At 43.2% G+C, this 19643-nt stretch overlaps 1 protein-coding gene across 2 annotated transcripts in view; it reads left to right on the forward strand.

Moving 5' to 3' along the window:
- The window catches only part of RDH10 (retinol dehydrogenase 10), a 29998-nt gene extending 10826 nt beyond the window's left edge, over positions 1-19172 (forward strand). For both annotated transcript variants that reach the window (XM_061438985.1, XM_061438984.1), the window contains exons 3-6: positions 13356-13454; positions 14645-14790; positions 16625-16756; positions 16863-19172. In XM_061438985.1, the coding sequence (XP_061294969.1) occupies positions 13356-13454; positions 14645-14790; positions 16625-16756; positions 16863-16986 (501 nt within the window). In that variant the 3' untranslated portion in view covers positions 16987-19172. The remainder of the gene's footprint in view (positions 1-13355; positions 13455-14644; positions 14791-16624; positions 16757-16862) is intronic.
- The last annotated feature ends 471 nt before the right edge of the window (positions 19173-19643 follow it).

A 19643-nucleotide genomic window follows, 5' to 3' on the forward strand; every position in this document is an offset into this window, starting at 1 on the left:
TCTTTACCTTAACCATTTTTCAGATTTTCAGGATCTTTGGCAAATTCTAGTGAATTGACTTGAGTAATTTGAACATACGTAAGATGTGACAATCGGAAAACTCCTTCCAAGCAGTTTAATACCCTCAATAGGGAGGGGGAATAATTTTTTTTCAGTAGGAAACTCTTTTTTAATGTTTTTTTTTCCCCCTTGAGTTAAGGAATATTAATAGCAGATTCATCTAAAATTCTTGTTCTAGTTCTTTCAGAAACTGAAATGATGATAAGTAGGCAACTTGTCTCTGCCTAATCCGGCAATCTGCCTATGTGACTGGATGGAGAGATGATGTGTGTGGTTCGTGCGCTTGTGTGGGAGTGCTCAGTGAGGAAGAAGGCTCCTGACCGTGGATGGTGCAGCTACAGCCTCTGGACTTGGAAAAGTGCTCCAGAGGCTGTGTTAAGTCCAAAACACCGGGGATGGTTTTGGACCCCCAAATTGTACTATGCTGAAATTCCACTAGGGGGTGTCCTGGCAGGGTGAATTTATGTCTTCCTTCCCCACACAGAGCCACTAGTTGTTCCAAGATAAAGGGCCTTTTGTTGTTCATCTCTGGAGTGTGACAAACTCTTGAGAGTCCTTAAGAAATAGGGACCTGTTCCCTGCCTCAGCTGCAGGGGTTAAATCCAGTGTTTTGAGCCTGTAACTCCAGGGATCGGATTAAAATGTGTTAATCTCCCTTGGTTTAATTAGTGATTTCTTATCTCAGAAGTTACTGGTGTAGTTGGCTATTCAAAGAACTAACCCCTTCTTAAAGTTCTATCAACTGACCTAGGCAGAGACCCCTTGTAAGCATAACCAGAAAGTTACTCAGAGGATGGAATCTTTTAATTCTTTCTTTGAAAATATACAGTAGACAGGTAAAGCATACAGCTGGGCCCCATGATAGGGCTGTCTCAGAGAACCTCCCAGATTGTGGTCTAACCCTGATCAGACACCACTGTTTAGAGTAATTGTTGTCAGAGCATGGCCTTAGGACCTAATCTCGTTCACCCTGCCATACCTGGCCAGCCAGTTCCCATCACCTGGACCTCTGGGTTTGCACAGGCTTACGCCATCACAGCACCGGCGGGCATGCCTTCTGACATGCCTTCTGACAAAAGGATGCCACTGTCTTTTACTTGCTCTTATCCAGCATGGCCTGCTCCCGGGGTGTTTCTTTTTCTTTTTCACTTTATTTGTCAAGTCCCTCAAAACTCAAGTTCACACCTGTCAGGGACCATTTTCCTAAATGCTCTGAAGCTAAAATTAAGTGAATCACAGGGAGAAAAAAAAAAAAAATGAATATCCTCTCATAATGATGATAAGACTTCCAACACGGCAGCAAATGCTGCTAGAATATTGAACAAGGAAGGGCAATTACTGCCGCAAACTTGAGTGCTGTCAAATGAGCCCAACTGACAAGCCACTTACAGTGAATTCACATTTGGAAACACAACATGACTTGGTGGGTGAAACTTCCAAAGATCCCACAAAGATGTGTGAAAGGTGGCAGCAGTGTTAAAATTGGAAGCACTGGCATTTTGGGGGGCTTGTGGAAACCAAAGTGTTTCTCATTTGCCGCTTGCATAAAAATGTGAATTTCTTGCCTTGCCTTCAAATGGCTTAGTACTGGAATTGCTGAATATTAACACGGTTCAGCTTCTCAGTGTTACTCTAAACAATGAGGCTCAAAATAACACTTCCCAAATCAGTGTAACTGGGAAAATATTTGTGGTGTAACTTATGTAAGCACATGGGTAGCTTGAGGACAAGTGAAAACTTCAAATTCAAAGCCTGAATTTTTTCCCACCTGCAAATTGTAATTAACATACTGCCCCCTACTGATTTCTCAAGGTTCTCTTTAATGAGGATAGTTCTGTAATCTCTCTGGAAAGAGAAACCTCAGGTCTGATAAATTATTGTTAAATAGTTCAGACTGACTTAGTATTTTTATATTTGCTGGACTCCCCTTCATCAAGCAGTGTCATTTGTATTTTGAAACGGTGGTTCTCTGACCCTTAGAACAGAACTGAAGAAAAGGATTAGAGAAGAGGTGTTACTGGAAAGTGTCTGTTGTTTCTGAGCATCTCCCAGGATCCTGGAGGAAGAGAAGAGGTGTTACCGGAAAGTGTGTGTGGTTCCCGAGCATCTCCCAGGATTCTGGAGGAAGAGAAATGTTACTGGAAAGTGTCTGTTGTTTCTGAGCATCTCCCAGGATCCTGGAGGAAGAGGGCGGGCAGCTTTCAGCCCCGGGTGTGTGAGACCGCTTCTGGTGGTCCAGGGCGGGGTTTTTGCCGGAAGTGTGGTCTGACACTGCCCGGAGGGCAGGGGGCCTGGGAACCATACATGGTAAGAACCTGGAACTGGCAGGAACTTGAAGAAACAACATAACCAAAAATAGATAGCACTTCTAACCCAAGTACCCTATAAATATATGCTTGATTAGCCTTGGGTGCATTTACTGTACTTTTATATAGCGCTTAAATTTTACAAAACCCTTTCATGAACGCTCTTCTCTCATTTGCTCCTCACAGCAACTCTCAATTAAGTAGAGCCATTATCCACATTTTTATGGATGAGGAGACAAACCGAGAGAGGCTATGGGACTTGCGTAAGGGCTCCACTGGGGAAGGAAGAATCTAGGACCTAGACCCTCAGCCCAGGACCTTAGTTTGTGTGTGAGCACTCAGTCATGTCAGGCTCTTTGCAACCCCGGACTGTAGCTCATCAGACTTCTCTGTCCATGGAATTCTCCAGGCAAGAATACTGGAGTATAGCCATTCCCTTCTCCAGGGGATCCTTCCTGACCCAGGGATCGAACCAAGGTCTTCCCACATTGCAAGCAGATTCTTTACCATCTAAGCCACTAGGGAAGCCCAGGACCTCAGTGTAGTAGCTCTGCAGATACTTCTCCAGGCCACATGTTCTAAGGTAAATTCTCCTGTGAGTCACTTAGGCTTGTGCCCTGTGGTATAATGTATGAATACACCTTTAAATGTTCTTTTTTTTTTTTTAATTAGCATGGTTAGTTTAGCAATGACTAATTAATCCTAATATCCCCAAAAGTCTGCTCCATAAATTAGATAAGCATGTAAAATTATAAAGAACCAGTACCACACTACAATTTTATTACTAAAGCCCAGTTCATGTGTTTTTCCATAATTTTCTGTCGTCTGTAGCTGAGGTGGTTACTTCATTAAGGAGAGTGTGGTATATCCTTAGCCACCCAGCTTCCTTCTCTTCCTAATTTGCAGGTCAGCACTGACAGACACAGAAAGTAATGAATAAAAAGGGCTCTTCTAGATGGACCGGCTGAAGAAAGTTCTGTAAATACTTGGTACTGAAATGTCAATTAACAGTGTGATTTGAGTTTTGGTTTTTGTTGGTTTGTTCTAGGCTTATCTCCTGGAAAATGTAAAACCTTTATTCTGTTATATAATAATCTTATGAGATCAGAATTCCAGATAACTCCACGAGCTTTGCTTAGAAAATGTAATCATGGATTCTCAAAATTGTGCAGCTTTGGCCAGCTGATAGTGTCCCAACTTGTGGACTAAGCATCTGATTTTTAAAGGAATAGTTCTTTTCCTATTAGGGTTTTCTCGTAGGCTAATCAAAGCATGAAAACCTCAAAAAATAAATGTGGAAAATTTTTAAAGGTGAATACTGAGGCTAAAAAGGTCTAAATTCCTTGCCTTGAAAACTAAGCCATCAAAGCTCTGTAGATAAGGGGAAAGGATTTTGAAGTCTTCTGGATCTCTTTTTGAGAGCTTGTTCTAATGCGGATGGGGGTGTCTTAGTCCATTTGGGCACCTTGAGCAGAGTACCATGGACTAAGGGGCATATAAAGAACAGGAACTTTTTGCTTACAGTTCTGGAGGCTGGACGAGGTCAAAGTCAAGGCTCTGGGAGATGGGTTGTCTGGTGAGGACCCATTCCCTGGTTTCTAGACAGCTGTCTTTGCTGTATCACATGGTGGAAGGGGGAAGGGTCTCTTTTACAAGGGCACATATCCCATTCATGAGGGCTCTACCCTCATGACCCAGCAACATCACATTGGGCATTAGGTTTCAGCATGAATTTTGGAGGGACACACACATTCAAACCAAACAGTCAACCTATAAGCTCCCATCGTTGTCCATACAAATCTCCCAGGGCTCTTGACATCAATATGAACTGGTGTTTGTCTGACAAAACATTATTGGGGAAAGGATGTGTGGAGTGAAGAACAGGACCTCTCAACCCCAGATACCCTGGTTCAGAGAACACAGATAGGAGAGAGGGCAGAGAAATTAGTCTGCCTTTTTTGTTGAATTTCTAGGAGAAATCTATTTGAAGCCACTTGACGTTTGGAGTAGACATTAGCTGGCTCACACTGCAACCTTCTGCTCAGCCTGCGGTCCAGAGCAGTAGTGTTACCTGCCAGGCTGCACATTAGGAGGCTTAGGCCTCTCCTGGACCTCCTGGGTCAGGGTCTGCCCTTGATTTAGATGCCAAGTGGTTCTTGTCACACCACAGTTAGTGGAGGAGCTGCTCTTGAGCGTGTATTTCCGTTCCCACCTTCTCAGTAGTCTCTGCATGTTTTTTCCCCAGAGCTAGTTAGTCCTTTAGGAATTTTGTAGACTAGAAAAATGCCAGACCATGGATGCTGGGGTCCATCCTTGTCTAGGATTTTGTTTGTTTTGTTTTTGTGGTTCCAGGCCATTGTTAAAAGATGCTCTCTTGCCCACTCCTCCCCTTGGTTGCTGTGCCCAGGGTGGAGTTTCATAGTGTGCTGAAGAGCTATGTTCTTCCTGCCTAGGACCAAAACAACTGAAAACAAGTTGCAGGAGGGCAGAGGCCTTGCCTCTTGTGCATCCCGCTCCTCCACTCCTGGTCCCTGCAAATTGTCAGCATTATTTACCTTCAACAGTATTTCTGAAGTGAGTGCTAGAGTGGTGAAGGTTTTGACATGTAAACCAGAAAGAATGGGCTTTTGAGCCTAACCCAATCAACAAGTGATTGAATATAAGTTGTGAATTTAAGTTGTGATTTTTTTTTAAAAGTCTAGAATGTCTTTCAAAGCTAGAAAATGTGATGACAATATGAGAATTAGAGCTCAGAAAAAATCATCACTGGACCACATGGAACCTAATTTACTAATGTGCGAATTCCTTCTAAAGAGTGGTTCTCATGGGGACTCTTCCTCCCCAGGGGCATTTGGCCACATCTAAAGACATTTTCCTGGGTCAGAACTGGTGCGGTTATTTCTGGCATCTAGTGGGTAGAGGCCGGAGATACTGCCTAACATCCTACAATGCACAAGACAGCCCTCCCACAGCATAACATCATCCAACACAAAATGTCAGTGGCGCTAAGGGCAAGATGACTCTCTTCTTAGGCTCTCAAATGCAGCTGCACAACAGAGTCACCTGGGGAACGCTGGCTCCGGTGCTGGACTCCCTCCGGGATATAACTGGTCCAGGGTGTGCCCCAGCATCAGAAGGAACTTCCCCAGATGATTCCAATGTATAGCGTAGTTTGAGAACCGATTTCTAGAAAACATGGCTTTTACAATCCTTAAGTTTGTTTCAGAAGGGCTTCCCAGGTTGCTCAGTGGTAAAGAATCTGCCTGCCAGTGCAGAAGATGTGTGGGTTTGATCCCTGGGTTAGCAAGATCCCCTGGAGGAGGAGATGGCAACCCACTCCAGGATTTTTGCCTAGTAAATCCCATCGGCAGAGGAGTCTGGCAGGCTACAGTCCATGCGATTGCAAAGATGTTTTTAAACAATACCTAGCACAATAGAGGTGCCTCATAGACCCTCATACACAGTGAGTTCTGAATTGTTACAGTGCATGCCTAAGAATAAGGAAAGTTTTTAGGAGTAAGCTCTTGATGAGATGTACCTTGAGTTTAGGTAAAGATTTGATTTTTTACAAAGACTCCTACAATAAGCACCCTAGAAGGTAGAGAAGAATTTGAACTCTTTGCACATGTGAAGTACAAGAGATGACAGAAAGTGATCATGGGGGCCTTGCTGGGCTGTGGTTTGGCGGCGGGGGTGGGGTGGGGGTGGGGGGCGTCCTGCCACCTAGGCAGTGGCTGAGCCCTTGTGCCTGTGGATGAGCCTCCCGGAAGTGGTTACCAGTCTCTGGAGCAGAATTGAAGCCCCTGCCCTTGGGAAGATCTGTCTTTATTACACTTTCGGTGATGTGAAAGCAAAGCAAAGGGATTAATGACAACCTGTTGTTAGCAGACTATTTGCAATTTTTCGGGCGATTTTCACTGTTCTATAAAGAGTTATTAAATTGGGGAAGGGGCGCGAACTGGAGCTCATGGCATACTCCTTTGATCATCTAGGACTCAGCTGGGGGAGGGTCAGGGAATGTAGCATTTCGGAACCAGTGGGCAGCATTCATTGTCTCGCTCTTTTTTTTTTTTTTTCATCGTTTCTTTTAACACACTGGGCATCTGTGGACTCAAGTAAAAGACAGAAAAATGATTGTAATTTTTTTTTACTAGATGAGAGGCATGGATTCAAATTATCTTACTATAAAAGGCACAGTCATGACAACATATAAATGTTTAATGAACAGATATTTTTGCTGCTCACCAGATGCTGGCAACTGCGCTAATGGAGTTGATACCTTACTGAGTCATTTATGAGAGTCTTAGGCAAGTAATACCTCAGTGTTAAGACTTGTGTATTGAACATGTGGGAATCGAAGGATGAATGATTGGATATAAGCCATCATCACACTTTTGAGCTAAGAAATCTTGGCTATCTCCTTTTTGTCTCCCAAATGAGTTAAGCCAAGAGAGGTCAATTAACAAGGAAGGTTAAGTGATTGACAGAACTATGTGGTCTCTGGACAGTAAAGGCCAGTGTACTTTCCAGACACATTGAGTTTTTAAGTCCTTTCCTTTCTGGCATTTCTGCACAGTGAACTCTGAAGTGTCAGGGAATGTTGATATCTGAATCCCTGCCTCAAGCTAGATCCATCCTATGTTTTAACAGTGGGAAGGCAAGTTAATGAAGCATTTATTTTTGCTGAATAACTAATGGTGTCATCATCTAGGTGTTCCTTTGAAAAGCCCAGCTCTTTTATTAGCTTCTTGGTTGCAGGGCAACTGCAGGAGTAGACTCATGCATGTGTGTTAGGTATTAACTGCTGATGCCTCTAAATGTTAAACCAATCCCTGTGGGCTCAGAATAATCAGAAAAAGGACAGTAGATGTAACATTGATAGGAATTTGATGATTATGACATATTCTCTATAGCTAAAGAGAGAATATTTTATATCAAGCACATAGAGACTTTGATCTTGTTAAGTCTGAGACTCATTCCAGCCTTCAGTATCTTTGAGACTCTATTGCACAGCTTGTCAGGAGATCTTTCTTGTCTCTACAAACATACCCAAACAGGAAAGGGGAAAAAGGGCTGTCATCGCATTACATGAATTTCTGAATTTGTGTTGGATTCCTAGATGGCGCAGTGGTATAGAACCCGCCTGCCAGTGCAGGAGACACTAGAGACACCGGTTTGATCCCTGGATCAGAAAGACTCCCTGGAGAAGGAAATGGCAACCCACTCCAGTACTCTTGCCTGGAAAATCCCATGGACTGAGGAGCCTGGCGAGCCACAGTCCATAAAGTCTAAAAGAGTCGAACACGACTGAGCGACTTCACTTAGAAATGAAAGTTTTCTGTGTTATTTTTGGACATTCAGGTGAGAGAGAAATACTTCAAAATGATTTTTTTTTTTTTTAAGATGCCTTTTCTTGAATTAACCGCAGGACAGTCAGGTAAATGCACAAAAATAGAGGATGTAGCCTTTTCCTACTGTGAGAAATGAGCTTTGCTCCTCGCTCAGTGTCCATTAACCTCGAAAAACTCGCAAATATGGAAAACATATTCTGAGTGTTTTACCTATACCTTTAAAATGTCATCAATCTCGAAATTTCTCGAGTCAGACTTTGCCGGATACCGCATTTCTTCACATTCTCTTTTGTTTAACTTTAGGTTAATTTGTCCTGACAGTGCAGCTGCAGGCTCTGCATTGCAGTCTGTCATTAAGAGCACCAAGAATGGTCTGGAGGGTTGGAACTGTTGGGAGTTAATTTGGCGTAAACCTAACACTCAAAGATTTCTCAAGATATGACATGTCATGTCTATGTCCAGTCACACTTCTGTTTAAGAAGTTCTTGTTTATATTATAAATATGACCTTTACAGTTATCTTTCAAAGGTCCCAATGCTTTGAAGAGGAACCCTGAGGAGCTATGGAGATATTAAACTTGCGAAGCATGTTTTCATAGCAATGTCAGTGTCCATTTGAATATCCTTCTTCTTTCTTTTCTTTTCTTTTTAGTCACATAGCAACCCTGTCAGCCAGTTGCAGGTTATGATATTGGAGTCTTGTGATAAAATTCAACACAGGTAATCAAAAGTCTCTTATCACACTTTTTAGCCAGAGTCCATTACTAAAAGTTTTCTCTTTTGCAGATAAACTAATCCCACTGGGTCCCTTCCAACTCTAAATTGTCTCACTGAACATACAAATTGGTATATACTGGTTGCTGACTCAGCCCCCCAACCCCTGCCCCGCTCAAGAGTCAACCATGTTTTCCTGATAACAAACTAGATGTCCTCCCCCGTGTCTCAGACATTTGAATAAGAGGACAGATCTTGGAGTGCGGGCTTCCCTGGTGGCTCAGTCAGTAAAGAATCTGTCTACAGTGCAGGAGACCCAGGTTCTATCCCTGGATGGGGAAGAGAAACGGCAACCCACTCCAGTATTCTTGCCTGGACAGAAGAGCCTGGCCGGCTACAGTCCATAGGATCACAAAGAGACTCAGCAACTATACCATCACCACCAAATAGGACCTGAAGTCCCCATCAGCACAGTCAGGCTTAGGCTAAGCATCAGGCTAACCTTGCCAGCTACCGTTGGGACCTGCTAACTGGTGACTGATGAAATGTACTTCCTTTAGAGATCCCTTGACTAGCTGGTAACTCCTGATAATTCATCCTTCAGCGGTGTTCAGCAGGCTCTCTGAGTTGCCCCTCTCAGATTCACTGTGAGCAGCCCGTGCGTGAATTTACACTCAAACCTTTTGGGTGTGAGCCGCAGATTTGCTCTTTATGTTCTTCTAACGAGTCTGAGACAAAGTTGAAGATCACGAACCTGAGCTTGAACTGACTGGTGTCATGGCAACCAGCACCTCGCCTCTTGCTGGTCCCCCCTCACGCGTGCTACGATATTTGTGCACATTAGTAATTCATTACAAAGTGCCAGGTTTCTTTGTGCTGTCAAACCGTGTCAAGGACAGAATATGATGTGCTATCTCAGATGTCACCCACCAGACTGTCGAGGGCAAGAGTAATTAGAAAGGAAAACTTGTCGGGTTACTCTGGAAAGTTCCTGAGAACACGATGCTTTCTCGCCACCCATTTACAGCCTTTTTTTTTTTTTTATTCCTAACATGAGGACCAGGCTTCGTGTTGATCAAAGCGTATGTGGTAATGCGCCCCAGACACAAGGCAGGGGTTTGGTTGTGGAAAGAACGCCTGGGCAGTAATTGCTCGCCTCCATTCAGGCAGCAAAGGAAATGATTAACAGCCTCAGTGCTCAGTCACGTGGATCAGGCTCCAGCCTGAGCCATGCAAACTTGGGTTTAAAAAGAAACCTGAGCGGCCCTGGTATGAAAGCTTTTCCCCCAGGCTTGCCTCCGCCCAGCACCCAGGAGGAGCTGAGTGGTGGCCGCCAGCTTTGGAAGACAATCAGTAGGGGTCCCAAGGCCACCCAGCCCTTGAATGGCTCACTTCCCCTCCCAGTTTCCTCAGCGCCTGGTGTGTTGTCCCTGGTCTGCTAGGAGTTGTAGTAACTGTAGTGTTAGACCTGTAAGTAGTGAGCCTTTCTAGATGAACATAGGCCTTTGCCTTGGAAGGTAAAAAAGCATAATGACACACTGGGTTTTGTTTCTATAGAAGGCCAAATTTGTCCCTGGATGGGGAAAAGAAGTCACATATTTTACAAGAATCTTTGACTTGCCACACCCCTTTAAAAAAAAAAATCAACCCCTCCCTCTAAAGAAAGTTTCATACTAAAACAAACAAACCTGTGTCACACTTTACTAGCTACTTAAAATGAAGCCAGTTTCCCTAAAAAATATGTTTACAACACAGAGTTGGAAAAGACTTTAGTCACATAGCTATATTTGGATCCTTTTGTTTCTCTTGTTCTTTTTTCTTATTTCCTTTAAGCACAAACCCAGCAGCTTAAATGTCCCTCCAAACTGCTTTGTGGGGTGGGAGGGGAAGCAGGTTCAAATCAGACTTTTTAGCATATGCAGCTGCAGCACGCTACTTTTGTGAAGGATGAACCAGAACTGTTTTCTATTTGTTGTACTGACGTAACACAGTTTGGTGCTAGTGAGTATGCCAAGTTGCTTCAGTCATGTCCAACTATTTGCAACCCCATAGACTGAAACCCATCAGGCTCCTCTGTCCACGGGATTCTCCAGGCAAGAATAATGGAGTGAGTTGCCATGCCCTTCTCCAGGAGATCTTTCCAACCCAAGGATCGAACCCACATCTCCTCTGTCTCCTGCATTGGCAGGCAGGTTCTTTACCACTGGTGCCATCTGAATATAAAAGTCTGCTTAGAGACAGGAATGAGACCTGCTCACGTGTTCCCCATCATTGCTTGGCCAGATTATAATCAGGTCCTGCATGTAATAGGTGTTCAAGAAATACCGGTTGAAGGAATAAGTTAATTCCAGCAGGGCTAGAGGGGACATGAATCCGTTTTAGAACCTTGCAAGAAGTTAAAAACAGTGAGGAACTTAAAACAGTTACCTGCCTTCATATGTGCTGGGATATGGATTAGTCCTTTAACACCTGCAGGCACCAACATGGAGAAGTTATTAGAGCCAGCCCACTGGGCATCTGGGTTTCTGGGGAGGGCTGGCCACCTGGTAGAGTTAGCATGGACACAGGCTGGGGATGACCACGGTCAGCGACTCGGATTTGTCATAACCACGTAGCAGATTCCTGCTAGTATTCTGTACTGTGTGTAATCGCTTAGGATTTACTCTCAAGTCCTTCTAGTTTCTTAACTTAAAAATAGGACCTTCATGCTAAATCTATCCTTCTCTTCCAAGACGAGGGAAACTATTAATACTTAGAAGTGATCTCTGAATAACGTCAAGACTAAATTTTATACTTTTGAGCTAATCTAGAAACAATTGATTATAATCAGATATTTAAAAGAAGACTCATAGGCATGAGTACTGAAGGATGTGTTTTTAGTTTAGATTGACGTAGATAAGTTTCCCTGTGATGTTACTTTATTGTAATTCTGTGATATAGTGCTCATGTACAAGTTATAAAGCCTAGAGTTTGCAGGTGCTGTAAACTGAAAACAATTAAAAAAACCCAAATTACCACAGAACATATAATTATTTGTCACAGTGAATGATACTGGTTATATGGACAAAGTCAAGGTGAGTGGAACAACATTGAAGACTTAACACTCTTAACTACCTGTGTTAGAGAATTTTTAAGGGGCTCCGATGACATAATTAACATAAAGCACTTTGAAAAGCATGAGAGGCTATGTAAATACGTGATTGATATTACAGTTTGAGTTTTATAAGAAGACTTTGGGGGCAGATTGTCAGAAAAGAGTTGAGTTCACGGGTAAAACTGTACAGATGAGAATAAGCATGACCCAGGCTTCCCTAGTAGCTCAGTTGATAAAGAATCTGCCTGCAATGCAGGAGACACCTCTTCGATTCCTGGGTTGGGAAGGTCCGCTGGAGAAGGAATAGGCTACCCACTCCAGTATTCTTGGTCTTCCCTTGTGGCTCAGCTGGTAAAGAATCCGCCTGCAATGAGGGAGACCTGGGTTCGATCCCTGGGTTGGGAAGATCCCCTGGAGAAGGAAAGGGCTACCCACTCCAGTATTGTGGCCTGGAGAATTCCATGGGGTTGCAGAGTCGGACATGACTGAGCGACTTTCAGGGAACAACAGTGCAGAGCCCACCATGGATGTAAGTGGGGACCAAGGGGTTATATGATGATCAGGAGTCAGACTGGGGAAGACCTTGGGCTGCTTCACAAAATTTCATCTGACAATGCATCACGGGTTGGAACATGGAAAAAACTTCAAAATTAATGGAATGACTGTTTGATCTTGTCCACACAAAAGTTATCAGAGCAAATCATATACGTGTGCAAAAATTCAGTGATGTCTTAACCGGAAAATCCTCTGAGGAGGGAATGCAACTCTTCTTTAAGTCCACTGGGTAGTGTTTGGGCTTTTTTTTTAACTTCATAAATCATGCGAAGCTGTGTTGGCAGTGGGATATAACTCAGCAGTAGATGGATTGCTCTTTGCTGCTTTCTTTTAGGAAGCAGGTTATAAAACTGTTGGGAGCCTAGTGGAGTAGTTAATAGATTATCTTAAGCAATTTGAAGTAATTTAAAAAAAGAAAAATTACAGCTTTGTGTCTTGAAGGCATGAAAGCTAGAGGGAAAAGAGAAGTTTAGTGAAATGAGAAATGGATGCCACCTCTGGGTCCACTGCCCTGGAGCTTCTGCCACATGCTCTGTCCCCCTAGGGCTGGTCACCTGCCTCCACGGGAAAGACACTCCCCAGGAAACCCCACAGCAGAGCTGGGTCAGTCAGATGCCATGAGCTGTTGTCATGTAAAGTTAGCGTTAGGACACAGTTTTCATTAAAACTATTCTGTACTTTTACCCTCTTTCTTTACACCTAAAATACTTTACCTCCTGTGAGTAGACTCTGATAATACAGCTTGGATGTTTGAAGATGCTGCTGGAATATCTCAGCCTTCATGGGTCTGTTGCTGAGTAGACGTAGTCATGAGGCAAACATTACAGGAGCCTCCTATTTGTGGGCAGCGGGAGGTCCCTCCCAGACCATGAGATGCTGCACTCAGCTGTCACAAGCATGAAAAGATCTCTGACCCAGGAGTAGTTTAGATTAGCAGATAACTCACTTGAAAGGTGATAAAGAGCCTCTCCTAATGGCTTTCTTTTCATCTCTGGACATGGTCCCCGAAAGCGCTTGTGTTACAGTCTTGTGGGTCACGGCTTGTGATAGGCTTGCCATGCCAATGACACGGTGCTAAGTGAACCAGGACGCTTCAGGGATCGTCTGTTTTTGATAAATGGGAAATATTTTAAAACAAATTGGGGAATGTAGCATTATATGGATAAAACTTTGTTTCATGATCTTGAGTTGGTGGGGTTTGGTTTGGTTTCGTTGTTTGTTTTTTAGGTGAAATCCATAGGTCATTTCTGAAGCTTACATCTTCCTTTTCTTGCAGACCACTAAGGCTTTTCTTCCTACCATGCTGGAGATTAATCATGGTCATATTGTGACAGTTGCGAGTTCCTTGGGATTGTTCAGCACTGCTGGAGTTGAGGTTTGTCATTATAAAGCATCTCCTTCTTTCAATCCGTTCATCTCGTCACAAATACACTACAGTCCTAGAAGCATGCCTGCTGCCCTCATTTTCCTACGAGCCCCTGGAAGCTACCTGTGTGCTGTTTGTGGAGTGCACCCCAGCACCCACCACCTCTACATATTCTGCCATAAACTTACACTAGTTTGACAGACCAGCGGCAGCAGCAGGAGTAGGTGGGCCGGTCCTCAGTGTGGCCCCATTCTCATTAGCAGTTTTACTTGACGACAGTGGGAAGACACAGGGTCAAGATGAGACTGGAGGGCACTGGCAGTGCCCCAGAGAACAGATAAATGAGGCTAAAGGTTGACACTCTGTTTTGGTCAGCTTGTCAAAAGTGAGCTATCTTGTGTTATCTCATCAGATGAGATGGTTAGGGTGGGTATGAGGTGTCCGCATGTTAAGTCTGTGGAACTGGGCTTAATCAGACCCTGTTCTTCACCAACTTCAAGTTACAAAGCATGCATGTGTGTGTTGTTCCGTGTTTGTCCCACGGGTGCCTGAAGCAGAAAATAGGAAACATCAGCCCATGCGAATATGCAAAAGGATGCGCAAGGACGGCTTCTGTATTGTACATTTCCATTCCTACATTTAAAGTTGGATAATGGAGAACTTCTTTTCTATACCGTGAGTCCTTAGGTTGAGTTCTAGTTGAAGTTTTACAAGGTGGAGTTATCATTTCCATTTTCACTTGGCCCTTAAAAAGAAAATTGGATCATAACAGCTCATAACTCCAGCTCTAGTCTCCTTTGTTCTCCTAGCATTAATTTAAACAAACTGGTTTTTCAGTCTCCTTTACTGAACAAGAGGCCATTTGTAAATTTTCCAGACACTTCAAAGTGAGCCTCTCTCCATTTTTAGCCCCAGCTTGTTAGCTTTCATAGACTCCTTTGTGGTAACTTCCCCCAAAGTAATCTGATACTTCGTTGATGTGGCAAAAAGTGTTCATCTGTTTCTGCTGTTGCTTTGAAAATATTATTTCTGCACCAAACCACATCAGATACCCGTCTTTTAGAATGCTCTCCTTTTTTTTGCTTAGTCACCTGTAACCTTTTGTATCAGACTTGTAACCTGAGTAACGGGGCAACCTGGGGCTTGGTCCGGAATGTGCACTATGCTGAGTACCTCTGCCCTCTGTGCTTTGCCCCCAGGACTACTGCGCCAGTAAATTTGGAGTCGTGGGTTTTCATGAATCCCTGAGCCATGAGTTAAAGGCCGCAGAGAAGGATGGAATTAAAACAACGTTGGTCTGCCCTTACCTGGTGGACACTGGCATGTTCAGGGGCTGCCGAATCAGGTCAGTAAAGGACCCGCCTCAATGCTGACGATTAGCAGTTCTAACAAACCATCTTTTCATCTTGGGAGACTATGTGAAATCAGTCAGATCTCCAACCGTAAGCAGCCTGGCACTTCCACAGCTGACATTTTAGCTCACGTGTAGTTTTCATTGGTCAAGGTTTGTCAAGTTGATGCATGTGTGATTGACAAGCAAGGGCTGGTATTAATTTGCAGAAGGCAAGGAGCATCAGTAGGAAACGACCTCTCTGTCCTTCAGGGAGCAAATACCTAGGATTTTACTTAGAAGCTACTACTTTGGAAGTGATTTTCTTTCTTTAACATCAGTGTAGTTAGTGCACAGTCCCTCAGTCATGTCCGACTCTTTGCAACCCTATGGACTGTGGCCCACCAGGCTCCTCTGTCCGTGGGATCCTCCAGGTAAGAATCCTGGAGCAGGTTACTATGCCCTCCAGGGGATCTGCCCAACCCAGGGATTGAACCCGCGTCTCTTGCATCTTCTGCATTGGCAGGAGGGTTCTTTACCACTGCACCACCTGGGAAGCCCCTTAACATCCATGTTTGCACATAAATGTGACTTTGGTTTGGATACAGAACAGTGTCACTGCCACTGAGGAGGGTGGCCTTTCTTCCAAAAAGACCCTTCCCACATTTGGGAACTTCCTTTTTGCAGAGAGTGTCTGTAGCTAGAGTCACTCTGACAGAATGAGAAGAAACATTGAGATTTTCTACAAATGAAATAAAACACCCCCACACTTTGAAAGGAGGCACGTGGGAATAGCCATGTCAAGTCACATCTGACTCGAGCTACACAGAATAAACAAAGCCGTGACTCACGAAGAGGATACTTGCGGAGACATGCTCACTGCGAGATCTTTGCTTAGATGAATTTGAAAGACAAAGTGAGATAAGTGAGCCAGTTCCCCGTGGGTCAGGGCCAATCTTGACACATCCTGAACCTGGCCCGGCTGTGAAGTAAGTGGAGGTGGCTTGAATCATTTCAATCTCAGGCTGAGTCCAGGTCCAGACTGGGAGTGGACTGGACCCCACCTCTTTTTCTGTGTGTGTGTGTGTGTGTGTGTGTGTGTGTGTATTTGGCTTTTGCCTCTTACAAACTTAAGAACCAGTTGCAGAGGGTCTGAGGAGCTCTGTCTCCTATTTAGCATCACAGCGGGTGTCCAAAGCTCTGGGGGCTGGACAATGAAAAGTGAGGGGGGTAAATTCTGTTAAGTTACTTCTACGGGAAACTGGATGAATTCAGCTGAAGGTAGGCTGTCTCCCGTGCACTTCATTTCAGAGACACCACCCCTCTCACTCCTCCCCCCACCCCCCAAAAAAGCCCCGGGCTTTTCCTCTCCAGGCATCCAGGGAGGCACACAGCTGAATTTTCTTTCTCTCAGGAAGGTTTATGTCGGTGTTTACACACCATCATTTGAACTACACTTAATGCTAATTTGGCATCCTGTTTGGGTTTACTGTTTGTTATGTCAGATACCCTCTCTTTTTTCAATTGAAAGAAAAAAATAATAATAATTTGAAATACATTCCAAGGCATTTTGAAAACACAACTTTCTCACTTTACAGAAAAGCAGACCAATTCTGCTTTTCTTTTATTAAAAAAAAAAACAAAACAAAACTTGTTTTCCAGACAATGCAAATAAAATATGTTCACAGTAGGAAAATTTGGAAAATACAGTGAAAGCACAACGAAGTGAACAAAACCGATTGTAAATCCTATTGCTCAGGTAACATCACCCTTGGTGTTTTGATACGTATTTCCAGCCTTCCATATTTTATGTGAATTCTTAATTTAATCTTGAATGTGTAACTCCCAGGAAAGAAATCGAGCCTTTCCTGCCCCCTCTGAAGCCCGACTACTGCGTGAAGCAGGCCATGAAGGCCATCCTCACCGACCAGCCCATGATCTGCACGCCCCGCCTCATGTACATCGTGACCTTCATGAAGAGGTGAGTGTGAGGGCCTCCCCCCTCGGCGGGCCTTCCCACACCCACCCTGTAATTTAACAAACACACCATATCTCACGTTTGCTAACTGTGACTCTTCCTTTTCCAGCATCCTCCCTTTTGAAGCAGTTGTGTGCATGTATCGGTTCCTAGGAGCAGACAAGTGTATGTACCCCTTTATCGCTCAAAGGAAACAAGCCACAAACAACAACGAAGCGAAAAACGGAATCTGAGGGTCTTTTTTGTATGGAATATCATTTCTACCAGAAGACGATCAGGATATCTTAGTCCAACCCACATCAGCTTGACTGATACTCTCTGGATTCTACATCCATGTTTTTTTTGTTTTTTTTTTCAAATCAGCTTTTTACAAGAATAAATAAAGTGTAAATTAACTGACTAGAGTACTTGGAAATCGTGATCAGCAGAAGTGAGCTTAAGTCGTTGCCAACGGGGTCCTTTGCAGGCAGAACCCTAAGACCAGTCCAGTCTTTTAGACAACGGCTGTGTGACGTCGCCAGGCCACCATTATTATTATTATTTTTGGAATGAACAGGAAGTCTCAAGATGATAATGTCTGTGTTTCATGTGTTTGTTTTCCTTCATTCCCATAGAGTTTATTAATTCTTGTAATTAATCTCTAGCAAGTTGACACCCTTGCAACTTCAAGGACTGACAGTGCTGTATTTTCTCATGTTTTCTAAGTTTCAGCTTTGCAAAGCCTGTGTGGCTCTTTCATGGTGTGTGTATATATACAGCCCTTTTAAAAAGGCATTTTGAAATCTCCATCAATTGGAAGTAGAGGATGTCTGATTGTTACAGTAAAGTCATGTGATCAGGTCTCTTTGTTAAAGTCACAACGACCGAATTGTTGGTCGAATTTTAAAATGTATATCTGAGGTCTTTCCTTACGGAGACCTATTTATCCAAAAAAAAAAAAAAATCATAGATTTTCTACCTGTGAATTTTGCTGCATACAGAAAGTGCCCTTTCCTAAGAAAGTTGCTGTGTTTCATTTCTTTGGTTGGACTTTGATCTAGAATACATAGCAGCTCTGCAAAGAAACAGTTTCTAAAAGTGAGAACTTGTGCACTTAAAAACGTCCCTGTTTTTGTGCCAACTATAATTAGCAAGGGGGAAAAAATCTTACACTATGGAATACATACGGAAAGGTGTAAAGATTCTTTTGAAAGTTTTATTCACATTGTAGAACAGCAAATGACATTTTTACAGTATTTTTTTGTAAAGCAAACTATTTTGTGCCTTGAATTTGGTAAATGTGTATTAGTGAAACGTTGTAAAAGTGAACTTCTACCTCTGTATCTAAATGTATACCATCCACTTGTAAATTACTATAAACTATTATGTGATTGCTCTCTTTTTTAGAATGTCTTGTTTAAATAGCGGCCAATGTTTTAGGCTATTCAAATAAGCCATCTTTTACTAATTAATTGGGAGATTTTATAAAGGAGTGATTAAATTTAAAGACAACTTACATACAAATGACTGTGTGATCATTAGTTATCAGCAGTGTTATTGGGACAGACACTGTGTCCTTATTTTCTTTGCCATATCACTCAGTAATGAAACATGTTTGAACGGGCTTGTGTTCAGGGACACTGGTAGGTTAGGGAGCCCTGCACTCACATTTCCCATGTTACCATCTTCCCAGATTAGATACTTTATCATGGGCTTGTTGGTACTAAAGGTGGGGAAATAGAAAGAACCCCATTACCTGTGTGTTGTCTGGCTGCACCACAGATGAGTTCTGCCATGTATCCACACATAGGAAAGTACTGCCTCACCGCTAGTGTCCCCAGCACTCGTCTTAAGAAATAGCTTTATTCAGTGTTTAAATTTCTTTGTATAAATGATAACTAAACTTGAAGCCACTGAGGCACTGACTATCTCTTATTTTCCATTTTGGATTTTAAGTACAGTTGACCCTCAAACATCATGGGGGTTAGAGGATCAACCCTCCATGTAGTGAAAAATCCATGTATAATTGATAATCAGCCCCCTGTATCCATGGTTCCTCTGTTCCCCCAACTCCCATCTACTGATTCCACCAACCATGGATTGTGTAGTACTATGGAATTTACTACTGAAAAAAAATTTGTGTGTAAGTAGATTGGCACAGTTCAAAACATACGTTATTCAAGAGTCAACTGTGCTTTGAAGTAAACCTCATATAACAACATGAGGTGGAGACGTATTTTCAGGGGTTCTCCAGGTGTGCCTGTCAGTTAACTCCTAGCACCCTCTAACCATCCTATGAGATATCTGTTCCAATAAAGCAAGTCTGCCCTACATTTAATTTCATTCTCATATGTTGTAATTTAAACCTTTTTCTATTCTTGTTTGTTGTTGCCCTGACAAGGTTGTCCGTCTCTAAATTCAATAAACAAAATTTAGTTAACTTTTTGGTATAAGTCTTCAATTCCCATGTCCCGGCCTTAGTTCAGTTACCTCTGTGACTCTTCCTTGAATGTCATCCAAATTCTCTTTCCCATCTTTAGCTGTGAAGTTGGGAAGGGGACTGAGTCAGAGCAAGCTCAGGGCTGCAGGATTCCTACCTATTGCACTGCTTGACTTCAGTCTCCTGTTCTTAAGCTATAGGTACATTAATGATGCTCTTCTCCCCAAAAGTGAACTCTATTCTAGTCAACCCTGCCCACTTCTGTTGATCATTTAAGTAACTGCCAAGGCTGCTTTTCTGGCTGATTATTCATTGACACCCCCAATTCCACTTTGAGATTAATGCTGACTTGGAATACGTTACCTTTTTCCATTGTCTGGCCCTTTCAGGCACTGTTTAGGGCAACTGGGCTCAAGGCTGACCCCCTAGGGAGGCCACTTCTGTCCCCTAGCTAGAACTGGTTCTCTCTAA

The sequence above is a fragment of the Bos javanicus genome, chromosome 14 (genome assembly GCF_032452875.1).
Source record: "Bos javanicus breed banteng chromosome 14, ARS-OSU_banteng_1.0, whole genome shotgun sequence".
Taxonomy (NCBI): Eukaryota; Metazoa; Chordata; class Mammalia; order Artiodactyla; family Bovidae; genus Bos; species Bos javanicus.